General features: G+C 41.8%; 1 protein-coding gene across 2 annotated transcripts in view; it reads left to right on the top strand.

The window, feature by feature from the left end:
- Window positions 1-17,395, top strand: part of LOC126457491 (nucleoprotein TPR) — a 287,885-nt gene extending 270,490 nt beyond the window's left edge. For both annotated transcript variants that reach the window (XM_050093792.1, XM_050093791.1), the window contains 2 exons: window positions 10,912-11,175; window positions 17,025-17,395. In XM_050093792.1, the coding sequence (XP_049949749.1) occupies window positions 10,912-11,175; window positions 17,025-17,155 (395 nt within the window). In that variant the 3' untranslated portion in view covers window positions 17,156-17,395. The remainder of the gene's footprint in view (window positions 1-10,911; window positions 11,176-17,024) is intronic.
- The last annotated feature ends 203 nt before the right edge of the window (window positions 17,396-17,598 follow it).

The following is a 17,598-nucleotide window of genomic DNA, read 5'->3' as shown; positions in this document are numbered from 1 at the left end:
TCAGTCTCTCATTGATGTATTGGTGGTGGGAGTACCCTCCTAGCTGACAAATGCCACCTTATTTTAAGTGTGCTTTAAATATCTCTGTCACTAACAATCTGATATTGACCAGTATTACCCCATGATAGTTGGTGTCTGATTCTCTTACCATTGGCTTGATATCCACTAAGTACCGAAAATTTTCTCAACTAATTTGTGTGAATTTTTTTTAACAATGTTCCAGTGTAAACATGCCCCACTCCCCCTCATATTCCTATAACATTCATTGTAAAATTATTGACCTCCATTACAACTGAGATGATATGATGATCGTCTTTCTGATTATAGTTGTGAAGCTTGTTGGCTAGTAAACATTGACTACAATGAGTAATATTCCTTCCACTATGAAATTGTTTCACTCAATTCACTTAAATCATTATTTATTAACTCCAAATAATTTTCCATCACTTAAGCATTTCAAATTACACATTATTTTGTAATACCATGTGCCACTAAATCAAATATGTTCACAGTCATTGTGTGTGGCTTACCATGGGCACCAACTACGTAATGTTTGGCATCAGCAATTATATTTGGACATGTCTAGTGTGAGCCGTTTGGGGAAGAACTTTCTCCCTAGCATCTTCAGTGTGGATTCCTCTCCCCCCTTCCTTCTCCTCTCCCTTCCCTGCTGTAGCCCCCTTCCACCCTGCTAGGTCACCAGCACATATAGCCAGCCTGTGTGGTGGGGCTGTTAAGTACCCATATGACTGAGCCCCTGACAACACAGGAATCACACTACCGATACCTGAACTGTTCCCTCCCCATGCGTCCCAGGATTGGTTGCTTATCTTCTTGGAGCATTGGAACTCCCAGCAACGGCTGCTGTGCTAGACGGCCTTTGCTGTGGCTGGGTGGCGCCCATGGGGAGAGCCTCTGGTCAGAGTGGGTGGTATCAGGGCACATGAAAAGCCTCAAGCTGCAAAAAATCTGGCCATTCTCAAACGGCCGTCTCTTCAAACAGTGACGTATCATTGAATGCTGCTTTGTATGACCTGTCTAGTGAGAGCCATTTGGGAAGAACTTCCTCCCTAGCTACGTCATGGGAGGAGGACCAGGCTTGCAGTCTTGGAATGAAACACTTTCCCCGTTCCCTCGTCTAGGCTAGGATGGATGGGGACACATTCTCCTACCACCACTCGGGCCACGAGATGCGCCATCTGTGCATCCCAACATCGCCCACTCTCTTTCGGTTCCAGATCTTGCAGAAGCCTGTATTCCGTCTGTGTGCCCCTCTCCTCCACCTCTGTAAGAGAAGAAGAAGAAGAAGAAGAAGAAGAAGAAGAAACAAAAATCCCAAGACAAGGCCTCCCCAGTGCCCCCGGAGGTGCCACCCCCCCCCCCCCCCCCTCCATATAATCTGAGTCTGACATCTTATTTATGGATGTCATCCCGTCCTTGTCAGTGACTACTACTGACCGAGTGACAAGACCTCCTCTCGGCTTCTTTATGTCTAACCTGGACTCTCGCCACATAATTATCCAGTGGAATTGCAACGGATATTATTGTCACCTACTGGAAATGCAGCATCTTGCATCTCCTCCTATTCTGTTTTGTTCTACAAAAAAAGCATTTCCGTGGTGACCACTCTCCAACATTTCGTGGTTATCGGCCGTTTTGTCAGAACCGTGCCAGCCGCTGGGTAGCATATGTGGGGGGGTCTGCACTTTGGCTCATTCCGATGTCCATAGTGACTGGATCACCTGTGTACCAACATGGAATCAATAGTGGTTCGATTGCAAACGACTCTGGCAATCACCATTTACAATGTCTACCTCCCTCCAGGTAGGCCACTTCCTTAAATTACACTGTCTGCATTAATCCAGAAACTCCTGTCTCGTTTCTCCTCCTTGGGGACTTCAGTGTCCACCACCCTCTGTGGGGGGAGTGCCGTTCAACGGGTAGCGGTCTCGTAGTTGACCAACTTATCACGGGCCTCGATTTGTGTCTCAATGATGGTTCCACTACCCACTTCAGTGCCGCTCATGGCACCATCTCTGCTCTCAATCTCATGATCCCGCCCGTCCCGCCCTCGTGGTTCCCTACACTGGTCATTTCATGATAATCTTTGTGACAGTGACCGCTTTCCAGTGATTCTATCATTCCCCTGCTGCCACCAGGCAGACAGGCCCCCATGTCTGGCATTCCACAGGGCCAGTTGTGCACTTCAACACCTACTTCTCTTATTCCATTGATTTAGTTGTGCAAGGCGTCTCTACCACTATTCTTCATGCTGTCCCTCTATGCAGTACCGTGGTGGACCAAAGATATTGCAGTCACTGTCCAGGACCACCAATGGGCGCTGCAGCAATTTAAGCGACACCCTTCACAGACCAGCCTCCTCACTTTTAAGCATCTCCATGTTGAGACTCATTACCTTAGTAAGCAGAGTAAAAAGGAATTCTGGGAGCACTGTGTTTCTTCCCTGGGGATGTATGCCTCTTCATTGCAGATATGGTCCAAGCTCCATAGCCTTCTGGGCCGCCAGCGACAGCCAACTGTTTTGTGTTGTAACCTCCAATGTGCTCTGTGCACTAATCCATTGGTCCTTGCAGAACACCTTGCGACACATTTTGCAATAGCATTGGCTTCCGCTTCCTATGCTACTACCTTTCTCCAGCAGAAACACAGAGTTGAACAGATCCCCCAGTTTTCTCCCGCACCGCACTGATCCCTATAATGAACCATTCACGGAATGGGAATTCTTGCAGGCTCTTACCTATTCATGAAACATGGTCCCAGGCCCAGATTCTATCCACAACCAGATGATCCAACACTTGGACGTTCCCCCAGAGGCAACATCTCCTCAGGGTCTTCAACTGCATTTGGCTCACAGGTGCTTTTCTGTCACAATGGCAAGGCGGTATAGCTGTCTCTGTCCCCAAGCCCAGGAAGACCCCAACATCTCTCGACAGTTACCACCCAATTAGGCTGATGAATGTACTTTGTAAACTGCTTGAGAGAATGGTCAATTTCAGATTATGTTGGGTCCTAGAATCTTGGGGCCTTTTGTCCCCATGTCACTGTAGCTTCCATTTGTTTCCTTCTATAACCCCCCCCCCCCCCCCCTCTTGGATGGTGCCTAGACCATGCATTAGGACTGATCTATTCCAGGGTCCTAAGATCTCTGTTGCTTCTATGGTTTTCCGGCATCTTGTATGTGCCATCGTTGCAGAGTTCCAGGGTGGCACCATTTTTTACACTGATGGTTCTAAGCCAGTCGATAACGTGGGATACACTTTCACTTCTACTGGCTTAGAACACCATTTATTGCCGGGTTCGTGTAGTGTGTCCACACTGTTAACCAATGCCACTCTCGTCACCCTTTGGTCTCTACTATCCATGACCTTCTCTCTGCCCTTGGGCAGGCCTCCTGTCCAGTTGTCTTTCTCTAGGTCCCAAGTCATGTGGGCATCCCAGGGAATGAACTGGCTGACCGTTTGGCTAGAGAAGCAGATACTTAACCCCCCCCCCCATTTACTTTCACCATTTATTGCCGGGTTCGTGTAGTGTGTCCACACTGTTAACCAATGCCACTCTCGTCACCCTTTGGTCTCTACTATCCATGACCTTCTCTCTGCCCTTGGGCATGCCTCCTGTCCAGTTGTCTTTCTCTAGGTCCCAAGTCATGTGGGCATCCCAGGGAATGAACTGGCTGACCGTTTGGCTAGAGAAGCAGATACTTAACCCCCCCCCCCCATTTACTTTCATGATTCCAGCTGTAGATAGGCGGATCCCTCTTTGCCCAAAAATGGAATGCACTACTGCTGATAGTAATAAACTCTGCACAATCAAGGAGTCTACTGCAGTTTCGTGCTCTTCCTTCCACTTCTATCGAAAGGATGTCCACTGTTTTATGCTGTCTATGTATTGGTTACACCAGGCCCACCCATTGTTTCCTCCTACATAGCAACCCACTCTCACAATGTGGTTGTGGAGCCAGACTGACAGTATTCTATTTATTGGTGGAATGTCCACTTCTTTCAGCCCTTTGTGCTAAGTATAGTCTTCCCGATTCCTTAAATTTAATGTTAGCAGATGATTTGTGGATGGTTGTACTGGTCCTCAGTTTCCTTCGTGAAAGTGGTTTTTTATTTCCAGTTTTAAGGTTTCTACTTTAGTCTCGCAGCAGGGGCAGATTGGTTGTGGTTGGGACCTCTTTTTCCAGTCTTCTCAGTCTGTGACCCCATGACTGCCCCCTTTTTTCCAGTTTTTAGATTTGGTCTCACCTTTTATTCCTTTTACTGTGTGCATTTAATCTTCATTACTTAATAATTTGACGCCCCTGACAGGATCCATCCACCTTTAGCGGACCCTCTTACTTCTTGACTAATTTCAGAATCGTGGGACTTATGACCTTGCAGTTTGGTCCCATAACCCCTCTGTCAATCAATCAAATAGGTAGGTCTCAACGTGAGTTGTAGATAATTATGGTACTCTACAACTGCAAAGAAAACTTTCACTGGCAAATATTTGTCATTACCCAAAAAGTTATGTTACTGTCACATGTAGTCAAATAATCATCTAAATTGTTTTTACATAGACTGAAGTGGCGAGTGAAAATTTGTACTAAGGCTGGGAATTGTACCTGGGTCACCTGCTTGCTAGGCAGGTGTACTAGCCACTAAGCCAACTTGGCACAGCAGTTCGCACAACTGTACGGATTACCCTGGCACACCTGGTAGATACGAATTCTCACTGCCACCCCACTCTAATTTAAGGAGAGAGGTGTGCCAAGGTAATTTGTGCTGTTGTGCAAACTGCTCTGCCAATGTGACTTAGTGGCTAGTGCACCAGCATAGGAAGTAGGAGACAACCTGGGTACGATTCCTGGCCCCGGTACAAATTTTCACTCACCGCTTCAGTCTGAATGCATAAAATCATATCTGTATAAAACCAGTAAAATCTTTGAAATTATGTCATTTAATTTATTTAAAAATTGTTATGTTAAAAGAAATTAACTAGCTTGGCACACAGTTTGCAAGCTACTTACACGGTAACAGTTCTGTACATAATTTTTACTTACCTTGGAATGGTCTATTTGCGTATATGTAAAAAAATAAATAAATAAATAAATAAATAAATTTAAATACATCATGATATACTGCTGATAATTTCACTGCACTGAATACGGTACTCTGGACTGTGACATTTGTAATGCTAGGTACTATAGAATATGTAAAAATTGTCATGAACTTATCACTGGCTGCTCTGCTTTTAGTACACTACCTATATGTTGAGCTTTAATCCACATACAGTTACACAGTTTCTTGAAGCAATGGGCTGTGACATTTATGCTGTTATGGACTAAAACAGTGTTGCTATGGATCTTGTGGTTGCTGGACAGGTTGGGTACTGTGGAAGCATCGTAACAGCTGATACGTGTACACCACACTGTGTTGGAACATACAACAGTTGTGCGTGTCATGATGTCAGCTTCCTGTGACTCTGTGCGCTGTCCCATTGCAATCTATTGGTTGTCTTTCCAATGTGAAGATGCAAAGATACTGCAGTAACACTGGCAACAAAATACAGTCGCCCTGCACACGTGACCTAATGTGTCATGTCGATTACTGTACATTTATTGCATGGAATTATAATATTGTCATTAATTACATTTGTTGTATCAACATTTCCTACATGTGGCAGAGTAGTTAGTTCATTTCGTTTGATAAGCTGCGTCTTCAAATCCTGAATTTCTGAGTCATTCGTTTTTTTGAGTAGTTGTGTTATTAAACTCCGTTTGAGTGTTACCAAGTGCATCACGTAATTTGTTATAACTGTCCTTCAGTTGTGTTCTACATTAACTGGACTGTCCAATTGTCCTATTTCATTAACACTACAGTTTTGTCCCGTATCAGCTGTTGTAATAATGTTTACAATAGTCACTCTTCATTATAACTGGTGCCTGTACATAATTTAAAAGTTGCTTCAAAATTTATGAACTGTTAACATAGTTCAGTTTCTCTCCTATTCACTCCTACACAACTTTGTATCCGGTTCTACATGAACAGCCGCTGTTGCAAATATAAAAGGCTGTCAAATGAAAATGAGACAGATGGAGAAAGTAAGTAAACTGTGTGTTATTTCAAAAGTAATAACCATAACTGTTAATACATTTATCCCACTGTGAAACAAGACCATCAGTGCTTTGGAGGAATAACGTTTGCAGTTGTCTATGGAACTTTTGATTGTACCCAGGTATGCACCTCCTTTGCATGTAGATTATTTAGGACTGTATGGATGATGTATGAGGGCTTTCCAGCTAAACTTCTGTAGCATAGTCAAAACAACTTTGTAACAAGTGGGCGAGCATTATCCTGCAACAGAATGATGTCATTCATCGACATATCTTGATGTTGACTTGATTTTTGCACAATATCCATGTACCGCTGTGCATTAATTGTGGTGCCGTGTCCCAGAAAGTCATAGAACAATAGGCCCTTGCAGTCAAAGGGAAAGGTCATCATGACCTTCCTGGAGCTGCAGAAGTTTTGCTGGGAAGCTATTGCATATTCTCCATACAATTCCAAAGATGGGAGTGCATTTGGGAAATGGTTAGCGTTTTCAGGTTGGGAAATCAGAAATCATTAACTGTTGGCCTGAATACAGTGTGTGCTGTAACCAAACTGCCAGAACTCTGCTTTAAATGCAAACTTGAGTGCACTTGGTTAAAAGTTACTTATCACATAAAGGAGGTGTTCATAGGATGACAGGCGCATTGAAAGAAGACTGCTCAATGTTATCAGCTATTGCACTATGTCCTTCGTCAGATGTAAACAGCATACATTGCCACATGCATAACTCTCACACATGTGCCCACTGTCATTTCCAACATTAAAGCCTAACTGCAAGTGGTGAGCTGGGATGTGCCTTGAGGCTGTACCATGGGTTTGTTTGTGGATGATGCCTCCAGTATAAAAGACAGTAGCCATTTCTCTCCACAGTTTCCATTGCTTCATCACCCAGCACTCTGCTCGTCACAGTGAATGCCACTTACACTAACATGCCCAGTGTCCATGACCTTACTGCCATTGAAAACTACCTTTCCCAACACTCGACAGACCTACAATTTCTTCCCTGGTCATCATGACCAAGTATATCCTCATCCACAATTACTTCTCCTTTGAAGGCCTCTCCTGCAAAGAAATATGTAGTACAGCAGTGGGCACCATCATGTGCCATCCTATTCATGAGCCATCTAGAGGAATCCTACCTAACCACCAAGAATCTCACACCCTTCAACCGGTTCAGGTTCATTGTGATCAAGGGTAAGGACGCAATATTCACATTCTTCCAGAACCTAGACACCTTCTCTCCTACTCACTTCACCCTTTCGCTTCAGTACAAGCCACCATCCTCGATGTCTAGCTCCACTTCACAGGTTGCCATACCAGTAGCTCCGTCCACGTTAAACCTACCAACCTACACTTCAACAGCTCACACCCATTCCATACCAAGAAGTCCTGTCCATACAGCCTAGCTATCCATGATCGTTGCATCTGTAGTGACAAGCAAATCCTCCCAATAACGCCAAGTGTCTCACTGAGGTCTTATCAGGCCTGAAATCACCTTTTTTACTTTTTCCGGAAAATCTCATGTGCCTTGCCTCCCCAGTCACCTACTATCCCCCACATGCTCTCTGATCAGTCACAAACAAGCATCCACCCACACCCTCCCCTCCCTCCCTCCGACTTGGAGCAACTGAATCACATTCTCTGCCAGGATTTTGACAATGTCTCATCATGCCTTGAAAAGAGAAATATCCTCCCCAGTACCCTCCCACACTGATTTTGTGGTATTCCATCACCCATCAAGCTACATGATATCCTCTGTCCATTCATGTTCCACCTCTGCACCCAATCCCTTGCCTCAGGACTCATTTCCCTGTAACAGACCGAGATCCAAGACGTGTCCCATGCATCCTCCCACCACTACCTACGCCAGTCCTGTCACAGGCACTTCCTACCCCACAAATGGCAAGGCCACTGTGAAAGCAGCCGTGGGGCCTGTGAACTTAGCTGCAACAACTGTGCAGCATTATCCTAGGTATGGCCACCAATAAACAGTCTGTCCACATGAATGGCCACTGCCAGTCTGTGGTAGAGATCACTGGATCTCCGGTTGCTGAGCATGCTGCCCAACATGATTTGCTGGGCTATGTTGACTGCTTCGTGGCCTGTGCTATCTGGATTTTCCCACCAACCCCAGCTTCTATGAATTGCGTAGGCTGTAAATCTCCTTGCAACATTTCCTATGTTCCTGTAGCAGCCATGGCCTGTATCCACCTGCCTAACCCCTTCCCTGCTTCCACTTCAGCCTCTCCTTGTATCCCTAATGAACCTGTATATATTTTCCCCTTCTTTCTGTTTCTCTTCTTTCCCCATTTGCTCCCACAGAACTGCCTTTTGATGTTGCACTTGGAGCCCATCTTGACCCTGCCATGCCCCTGCACACTCCCACAGGGGTCTTCACCCACTCCTTCCCTGCTATTCCTCCCCATCTCATGTTTCTTCTGTCATCCCCACTACCCACCCACCCCAGCTGAGATTGCTGCTCACCACAGTTGCAATTAAGCCATAGCACCCAAAGACAACAGTAACACTCCCCCCCCCCCCCCCCTTTCTCTTTCTGTGTGTGTGTGTGTGTGTGTGTGTGTGTGTGTGTGTGTGTGTGTGTGTGTGTGTGTGGGTGTGGGTGTGGGCGCACGCGCAAGTAACGGTATGTACTTTGTGAGTGTAATGTATGCATCAAAATAAGAGTAAAATGTTAAATCAAGTTCCGTCCGAAACTGCTTTATTTCCAAGTTATGATGCATAATGTAGTTTGTGGCAGGCATTACATCTTGGGCCCGGGCAGGCTTTTCGCGTGTTTTGTACACTTGCATATCAACTGATGTTGTTTTGTCAATGATGGTCCTGCGTATTTCAATTGGGAGGCAAGAGAGTATCTCAAAGCTGTGTATTTTGATAAGTCAATAAGTGGACGCATCGTGTAAGAACAGTTGCTTGGCCTCTCAGATCTCTGGAGCTTAACCCGTGGACTTCTACCTTTGGTGCCATCTCAAAGAGCTTGTGTATGATGTTGCAACTGACAATGTAGCACAACCACAGTAACAAATTGAAAATAGCTGTGTAACTGTGAGGAATGAGATGAACAGAGTACGCTATGTTCAGGGAGGGGTAAGACGTCAAGCACATCTCTGTCTCCATCTACATGGACATAATATTTAGTAGACATAATCTTTAGCAAGTCCTTGGTTAAACGTGCAGTTTGTAGTTGAGTTGAATTTTATATCCCTTTGGGTCATTGCTTTCTGAGAATAATTAATTTTGTGTTGCACTTGTGATCCCTACTTTACTGCATAACTCTGAAATAAGGCAATTTCAGACAAAATTTTATTTAACCTTTTACCCATATTTTGATACATACATAAACCCATGAAGTGTGTACAGTTACTTTTGCATCACCTTGCGTATACAGGGTGTACATAAAGTCGAGGAGCACTTTCAATTATTTATTGCACAAGAACTAAACACTGTACAGATGTCATACATATTGCATTTTGAAGAGAAACTTTTTTTTTTACAAACTTTCGATATGCGAACCATTAATGACCCAACAGACATCAATATCGTAAGCGAATTCTTGCCTTATCCGTCCCAGCATGGCATCATCGACTGTGGCAGTCGCTTCCTGTATTCTCTCCCAGAGCTCTGCTATGCTACATCCTGTGGTAGAGACAGTACATACACTAGATCTTTAATATGTCACCACAGAAAAAAATCACTCAGAGTGAGTGAGATCAGGTGATCAGGGAGGCCATCTCTTGAAACAGCTGTCCTGTTCTGTAGCACATCATTGAGCTTCTGCACTAGCTCCAATTTGAATGGTTTCAAGGACAGCTTCTGTCACTGGACGTTCCACACTGTCACTTGAGCCATTTCGAGTTCACAGGATGCAAGACACACCGATTTCTTAGGACTCCTTATGAATGTTTCTTATATGTGCTCCACATTCACTTCACTCACACTGGGATGTCCGCTTCTCTTTGCTGGTCACGAGCAACCCATTGTAACAAATTTGTTGTGCCAGTGGTAAATGGCCTTTCTTGTTGGTAGCTTCTTATCGTACTTGGTTCTAAACATCCGTTGAACAGCTGTATCACATTTGTTTTTGTCGAACTCAAACACACAGAAAGCTCGCTCCACACCTGAACTCGCCATGTTTGCGACTTGTGCTGACTGTCAGCAAATTACCAAACTACGCCGTGGTGGTATACATGAGAGAGGGAGAAAAAAACACTTTCAGGGTTTCTCTTCAAAATGGCATATGTATGATATTTGTACAATGTTTGGTTCTTGTGCAATAAATAATTGAAAGTGTTCCCAGACTTTATGTACACCCTGTATATAAAGTCCTCTTTCAATGTGCCTGTCTGCCATTCAACACCTTTCTTGTGTGACGAGTAGCAATCTGCCCCATTTTGTATTGTTGTATTTCAGCCTCAGTTTTCCATTGTTAGATGTAAAAGTTGTCATTGAGCCTTTGAATTTTTCAACTCCTGAGGTGTGTGCTTAATGCATGCTTTACTTTACGCAAAAGAACAGACACACTCTGTAGAAACTGCATTTTTTCAAATGTATATCTGATGCTCAGTAGTTTCATCCAGAGCTTATAATACCAGGTTTAAATAGTTTTTCTCATCCTTATTCTAATTAGTTGCATTTAATGCACTACAGTTCTGTATGGCTTATTGCTTTCCTCATTTGTCACGTGATAAAAGTTGTCATTGTATCTTTCATTATTTCATTCTATTGTTTCTTGAACTCTTGGATTCTAAAGTGAGGAGTTATACCCATCTGTTAACAGGTGTCAGCTCCGGTGAAAGTGCAGCTACTGAATTGGTGCGTACAGCAACAGAGGAGGGACGGGAAGCAGAAGCTTCAGAGCAACCATCAGGCAGTAGTAGCACTACCAGTGAGAGTGGCAGCCAAGAGGCCACTCGGCGTGTCACAAGGCAGTTCCGCAGTTCAGTCAGAGGCAGAGCTCGAGGCGTAGCGGGTTCCAGTGCAAGGCACACACCTATTGTTTGGAGTGAGCCTGGCTCCAGTTTGCAGCATACTTCGCCAAGAGGTGAAGATAATGTTACATAGTTCTATAGTAGAGTCATGGTGTATAATGATACTGCATCAGTTATCATATATTGACAATTTTTAGTAACGGAGACTGGTGCACACTAGGGGTTAAGCAGTTTCTGACAATTTAACTGAGTTGCACAATGAGTACATATATACTTTTTCTGCCCTTCCTAATTTTCTTTTTTTTCACAAATGAAATTTAATTGTATTTTATTCTGCCACATGAAAAATAAAAATGAAAGTTTTATGAGAAGTTACCAATTTTAGCAAAAAGACTGATGCTTTTGTGTGTATACCAGAAAGAATACTTCCTATCACAGGTTATTGTTGAATTTCTCTGCTGTAGCAAGTGGCTCCTTGAGAAAATGTGTGATACAGTATACATTCACACAAAAGTTCATGATTCTTAACATCTTGCACTAGTAACCTCATTTTAATTTTGAAGATCAGAACTAAGTGATTTTCATCAGATTTTTTAAAAAATTCAGCTGGAAAGACTGGCATTGAAATGTTGAAGAATGCTTTGCTTGTGAAAAGATAAAGTGAAACATTAAAAACATTTTTTTTTATAAATTTTTATAAATTTAGTAAAATATGCAGCTGTAACACTGTTAGCCATGTAACTGATAAGGCATTTTTGTTAAGAGGTAGGTGTGTGTGCGTGAACTTGTTGTTTTTCATTGACTTTTATGTATTGATATATCATGTCTTCAAGAAATTCAGATATACACAGTTCTTTTTTATAAAATGAGCTAAAACTGCCATATCTTTTTTGGCAATTTGTCTTTGTCGGACTTGTGTTATCTATATGTTAATAAATGTGTAGAATAAGTAGCAGATTTTCTAAATTTGTTAAATGTGTTCTTTGTTTCCAAGGCTGTTTTATTCAAACATCACTAACAATAAAGTAGAACAAAGATTATGTTTATTTGCTTGATTTTTTTTTAATTTTTATTTTCCCCTCTTCCTTATTCTACATTGATTGATGTGCACTCCTCTCTCTCTCTCTCTCTCTCTCTCTCTCTCCTGACTGATGTATAAGTGTTAAGGGCAAGATCCACAGTATGTGATTTGAAATGGTTCACTAACATTTTAGAGCCATCCATTGTGAACATCATTTAGTTTGTGCTGTTTTTACCCTTTGTTATGTTCTTAAAAATATGAATGTGTCAAAAGTAAAACAAGTGCAAGGATTTACTCATATTCTGCTGTAGACTTACGTTTTTGTTCCTTTAGTTTTCTAGACAGTAATTACCTGCAGTTAAAAGCATAACTATAAACAGAAAACACTATTGCGAAACTCAGCTTGCCATTTTCTCATATGATATCCCGCAAACTCCGGATTAAGGGCAACAGACTGACTCCATATTCCTAGATTTCTGAAAAACATTTGACGTGATGTCCGACTAGACATGACAAAGGTACGACCATATAGAATAGGTTCCCAGATATATGTACAGCTCAAAGACTTCTTAAGTAATTGAACCCAGTATGTTGTCCTCAACAGTTGGTGAGTGACTACAGGAGGACAGAAGATGACTTCGACAAAATTTCTGGTTGGTGATGATGAGTGGCAGCTGGCCTGGATGTAGAAAATTCCCATAATGTTTGAAAGTAGCATTAGTTGTGTGCTGCTTGGCACAATCACATTGATAAAATGTCGAGGTGTAACATTGAAGAGTGATACAAAATGGAACAAGCTTTGTAAGGGTTGTCATGGGGAAGGGGAAAGCGAATAGTCAGCTTCTACACCTACACCTACATCTACATCTACACACAGCGAACCACTGTGGAGTGCATGGCAGAGGGTGTGTCCCACTGTACCAATTAGTAGGACTTTTTCTGTTCCGTTCAAGCATGGAGCACGGGAAAAATGATTGTTTAAATGCCTTTGTCCATGCTTTAATTAACCTAAACGTACTCTCACGGTTTCTATGGGTGCAATATGCAGTGATTTGTAGTACATTTCTAGTCACCATTTAAAGCTGTTTCTTGCAACGTTTTCAATAGATTTTGTTGGGATTGTTTCCATCTATCTTAAAGTGTCTGCCATTTCAGTTCTTCCAACATCTCAGTGACTTCATCCCCACAAGTAATACATACCTGTGACCATTCATGTATCACTGCTCTGTTAATGTTCAAAATCCCCTGCTAGTCTATTTGGTACAAGTTCCACACACTTGAGCAATGCTTCAGGGTGGGTTGCAGTGACTTGTAAGCAATCTCCTTAGTAGACTGACTGCATTTCCATAGTAATCCACCATAACTGAAATCTGCTATCTGCTCTACCCATGACAGCCCATGTGATCGTTACAATTCATGTCCCCACTAAGTGTAACACCCAAATATTTGTATAAGTTTACAGATTCCAACTGTGACTCTCTAGTTTTATTTTCATAGGATACTACATTTTGTCATTTTGTGAAGTGCACAATTTTACATTTTTGAACATTTAAAGCAAGGTGCCAGTTATTGCACCACTTTGAAATCTTATTGAGGTCTGACTGAATATTTGCACAGTTTTGTTCGGACTATACTTTGTTGTGGATAACTGCGTCATCTACGAAAAGTCTGATGTTACTGTTAATATTGTCTACAAGATCATTAATGTACAACATGAACACCAAGGGACCCAACACACTTCCCTGGGGCAGACCCAAAGTTACTTCTACATTTGTCGATGACTCTCCATCCAAAATAACATGCTGAATTATCTCTACGAAGAGATTCTCATTCCAGCCCCATATTTTGTCTGCACATTTGATAACATTGCACTTTTGATAAGAAGTGTAGGTGTGATACTGAGTCAAATGCTTTTCTGAAATAGAGAAATACTATATCTATCTGACTGCCTTGATTCACAAGTGGACTGCTAGATTTGTTACCAGTAGGTCTGATCAGCTCGCAAGTGTTTTGGAGATGGTTCAGGAATGCCTGTAGGGAAGGCTGATGAACACTATTGAGACAATTTAGACATCCAGTATTTGAAGTGGACTGCAGAACAGTCCTACTGCCACCAACATACATTTTGTGTAAGGACAATGAAGACTAGAGAAATTAGTGCTGCTAAATAGGGATATAGACAGTTGTTTTTCCCTTGTCCTGTTGGCGAGTAGAACAGGAAGAGAAATGCCTAGTAGTGGTACGACATACCTTCTGTTGCACCCATTATGGTGGCTTGCGAAGTATGCATGTAGGTGAAGAAAGGTGAAATTCTTTTAAGTAGACAGTGCAAGTGTGAAAATATTATCCCATACTTGAATTTAGTTCCACTATAATGTGAGGCCGATGTCATATTAACAGTGATATGGAGAAAGATAACCACTCGTTCTATAGTGAAGGTGTGTCGAGTGGAGTGGCCACGTGGTTAGAGGTGCCATGTCATGGACTGTGCGGCCCCTCCCGCCGGACGTTGGAGTCCTCCCTAGGGGATGGGTGTGTGAGTGTTGTCATTAGCTTAAGTTAGTTTAAGTAGTGTTAAAGTCTAGGGATCGATGACCTCAGCAATTTGGTCCTTTAGGAATTGACACACATTTGAAAATTTATAGTGAAGGTGTTGAGCAGTTGATGGTTTTGTAAACAGGAACTGAAACAATGTATGCTATGAGAGAGAATGTAAGTTAGTCTGCAGCCACCATACAGTTTATGTAAGAAGTTTTCACATTAATTTAGACTGAAACAGACAGTTTGATGACTTAAGAAATGGAATGGTGGTACAATAATGCTCCTATTATGCTGGTATGTAACTCATAGGTTCAGAGCATTACTCCTTGTCTATATTTCGACTTTTGGAGTTTGTTTCTTTAATAAGAAGTCATGGTCATTATTTTAATAACATCCTTGAGTAGTTCATGTAATCAGTAGTAGCCACTTGATTCCTAATAATGGCAAGGGGCCTCTTGTAGACATTTCAATGTGCTACGGTCTTCAGCTTTATGCACCCATCTCCATCCTGATGAGATTATCTATCCCCTTTCTGCTAGAGCATTTTCTTGCCTTTTCCTTATCTCTTTGAATTTAAGCAAAGAATTGCCTCAGTCCACCTACCATACAGTTGGGTGCTCTCATGTTGCACCTATTTCCATTTCATACCACATACAAACAGATATTCACATTCTGTAAATATTTATAGCCATATGCAAGTCATATATGTACATAATTAATTCCTTACTAGTACCCTACAGTTAGTATATGAGGCATATAAAGTAGTTCATCCACTTGTCGTAACAGTGCTGGAACTCAGATACTGGAATAACCTTCAGCGGGTTGGTTACAACCATTTAAATGTTATCCAGGGCCCCTAAACAACGTATGTTGTGTTTTCAATCTCAGAAAGCGAAAAAAGTTGCAAGGACTTAAGTTGAGTGAATAAGGGTGCTGAAGAACCACAGAAATGTTCTTAGGCCAAAAACAGGTTTACTGAAATTACTGTGAGCCAAGACACATTGTTGTGATGCAACACCCAATTGTATTTGATATTTTGTCTCTGATGAATGATGGTGTGACTCAAATTCACTTCTGCCCGAATTATTCAGGCTATCAGCTGATGATCTGTATGGTCAAGATCCCATACTGTGTCAACATTTCTACCAGTTCTTGAAACCGAAGATTTTTCACTGCAAGGTTCATGTTCAGTTGACTGCCTTCCTTCTGCTAATGTCTTAACCCACCAAAAGACATGGGACCTTGAGAAAACACTGTTTCTGTAGGCCTGCCGAAGCTTTGCAAAAATTTCCATTTGCACTGCATCAAAGTCTGTAGCCAAATCTGATCGCACATCATTGCTTGGTATTCATGTCACCCATTGTCAGAATGCACAAACAAAATCTTCTTCGCTAAAAGAAGCAATACAGACAACCAGCATGTCACTAGTATGGTTCAGTGAGCACTTACCACTTATCACATGTCCACCTGCATCCCCTCCAAGTCCAGTGTCACCAGCATTGCCAGATTGAACACTATGCTGTCTGTCTCAGTACTTTATTTACATACCCCATATGGTAAGGGACACATAGTCAAAGAATAGTTACACTAATCAGCTTTTAACTGTATTTAGGCTGTCTACTAGACATTTCTGTACTTCACATTTTTCTGAGCCAAAAGTGGATTCAATAGGTAATAGTTAAGATTGTCATTCCCTCTGTTAGTATTATGGTCTTTGACTTAAATTTTGGAGGAGAGGTGCTAAAACCCTCATCCAACCATCCAGATTTAGGTTTTTCATAATTTTCTGGAATTAACCTAAGACAAATTCTAGAATGGTCCATTCCAAGCTAAGGGACATCCCGTTTCCTCATCTGTTCCTAGCGTGTGCTTACTCTCTGATGATGATGTCACCCTTAATGGGATGTCAGACTCAAATCTTGCCTCTTTTTTTGTTCTGTTAGTGCATATGTGAATGTCACTGTCACTTTCAAGCTGGAGTGGCTCATGCTAAGAAATAGCATCAGAAAGTAACTGTTCTGTGAACCCACACAGCATAATTAATTACCTTTGCACAATAAATATCTTTTCACACATGAAGCACTTCCACAAAATTCTATATTAATTGACGTTCATGAATGAAAGTATGTTGCCATACTAGCAAGTGTGTCCCTCAAATAGTATTTAATCTTTCAAGATGTAAATTGAACTCTGTGCTTTTAGCACAGTTTGTTTCTTGATAAAATTACATTTCGTTTGGTAGGAAAATAAACGCAAAGTTTTTAGTACTTTATTTAGAAGTTCAGTTATGAAAAATGATTTAATAGTTGTCTCAAAACTGTCTTTTGCAGTTTAAAAATGTAGAGCCTAAGAAAATGCTATATGTTTCTTAAGAATTACAGGACGGGATTTTTGTTGCAGGGCGGGCATCAATGATGATGCGTGGAGAAGGTGTTCGTGGAGCTGTTTTTCCTCGCACTGCAACACGAGGACGCCGTATGAGAGGAAAATTGAAGGGTGCCTATACTGGGCCTTACCAAATGAGATTCTGAATAAACATTTTTATTTCTGTGAGTCTTAAGTGGAAGAAAACCGAAATATTGCTTCAAGATTATTATAACATTCCCAGACTGATAAACTGATTTGTGTAGGCAGTGCACTGTGTGTTTACTGTGATAAAACTTTTGTAAAATACTATTTCACCTGGAATTTTGTAATTGGTCAAGGCTGTTATCTCGACAGTGCATAAGGATGTACTGTAAAGTATTCCAATGAAATGCTTTTGTTTTTCACAGTGCTCTAGGCATATCTTAAAATATAAAGATATACATTTTCCTCACTCTAGTGAATTTATCCTGTAAGTGCAGTGCGTGTGTGGTTTGTATAAGAATGTTTTTTTTTTTACTTAACTCTTATGTAAGTTTTTAATCATACACTAAATGTTTGTTTGTATGTCGTCAGTGACTATGTTTTTGTATAGTATGAATCACACCGG

This window comes from Schistocerca serialis, chromosome 2 (assembly GCF_023864345.2).
Source record: "Schistocerca serialis cubense isolate TAMUIC-IGC-003099 chromosome 2, iqSchSeri2.2, whole genome shotgun sequence".
NCBI lineage: Eukaryota > Metazoa > Arthropoda > Insecta > Orthoptera > Acrididae > Schistocerca > Schistocerca serialis.
The sequence above is the reverse complement of the archived record's forward strand: the minus strand, read 5'-3'. Positions and strand labels throughout refer to the sequence as shown.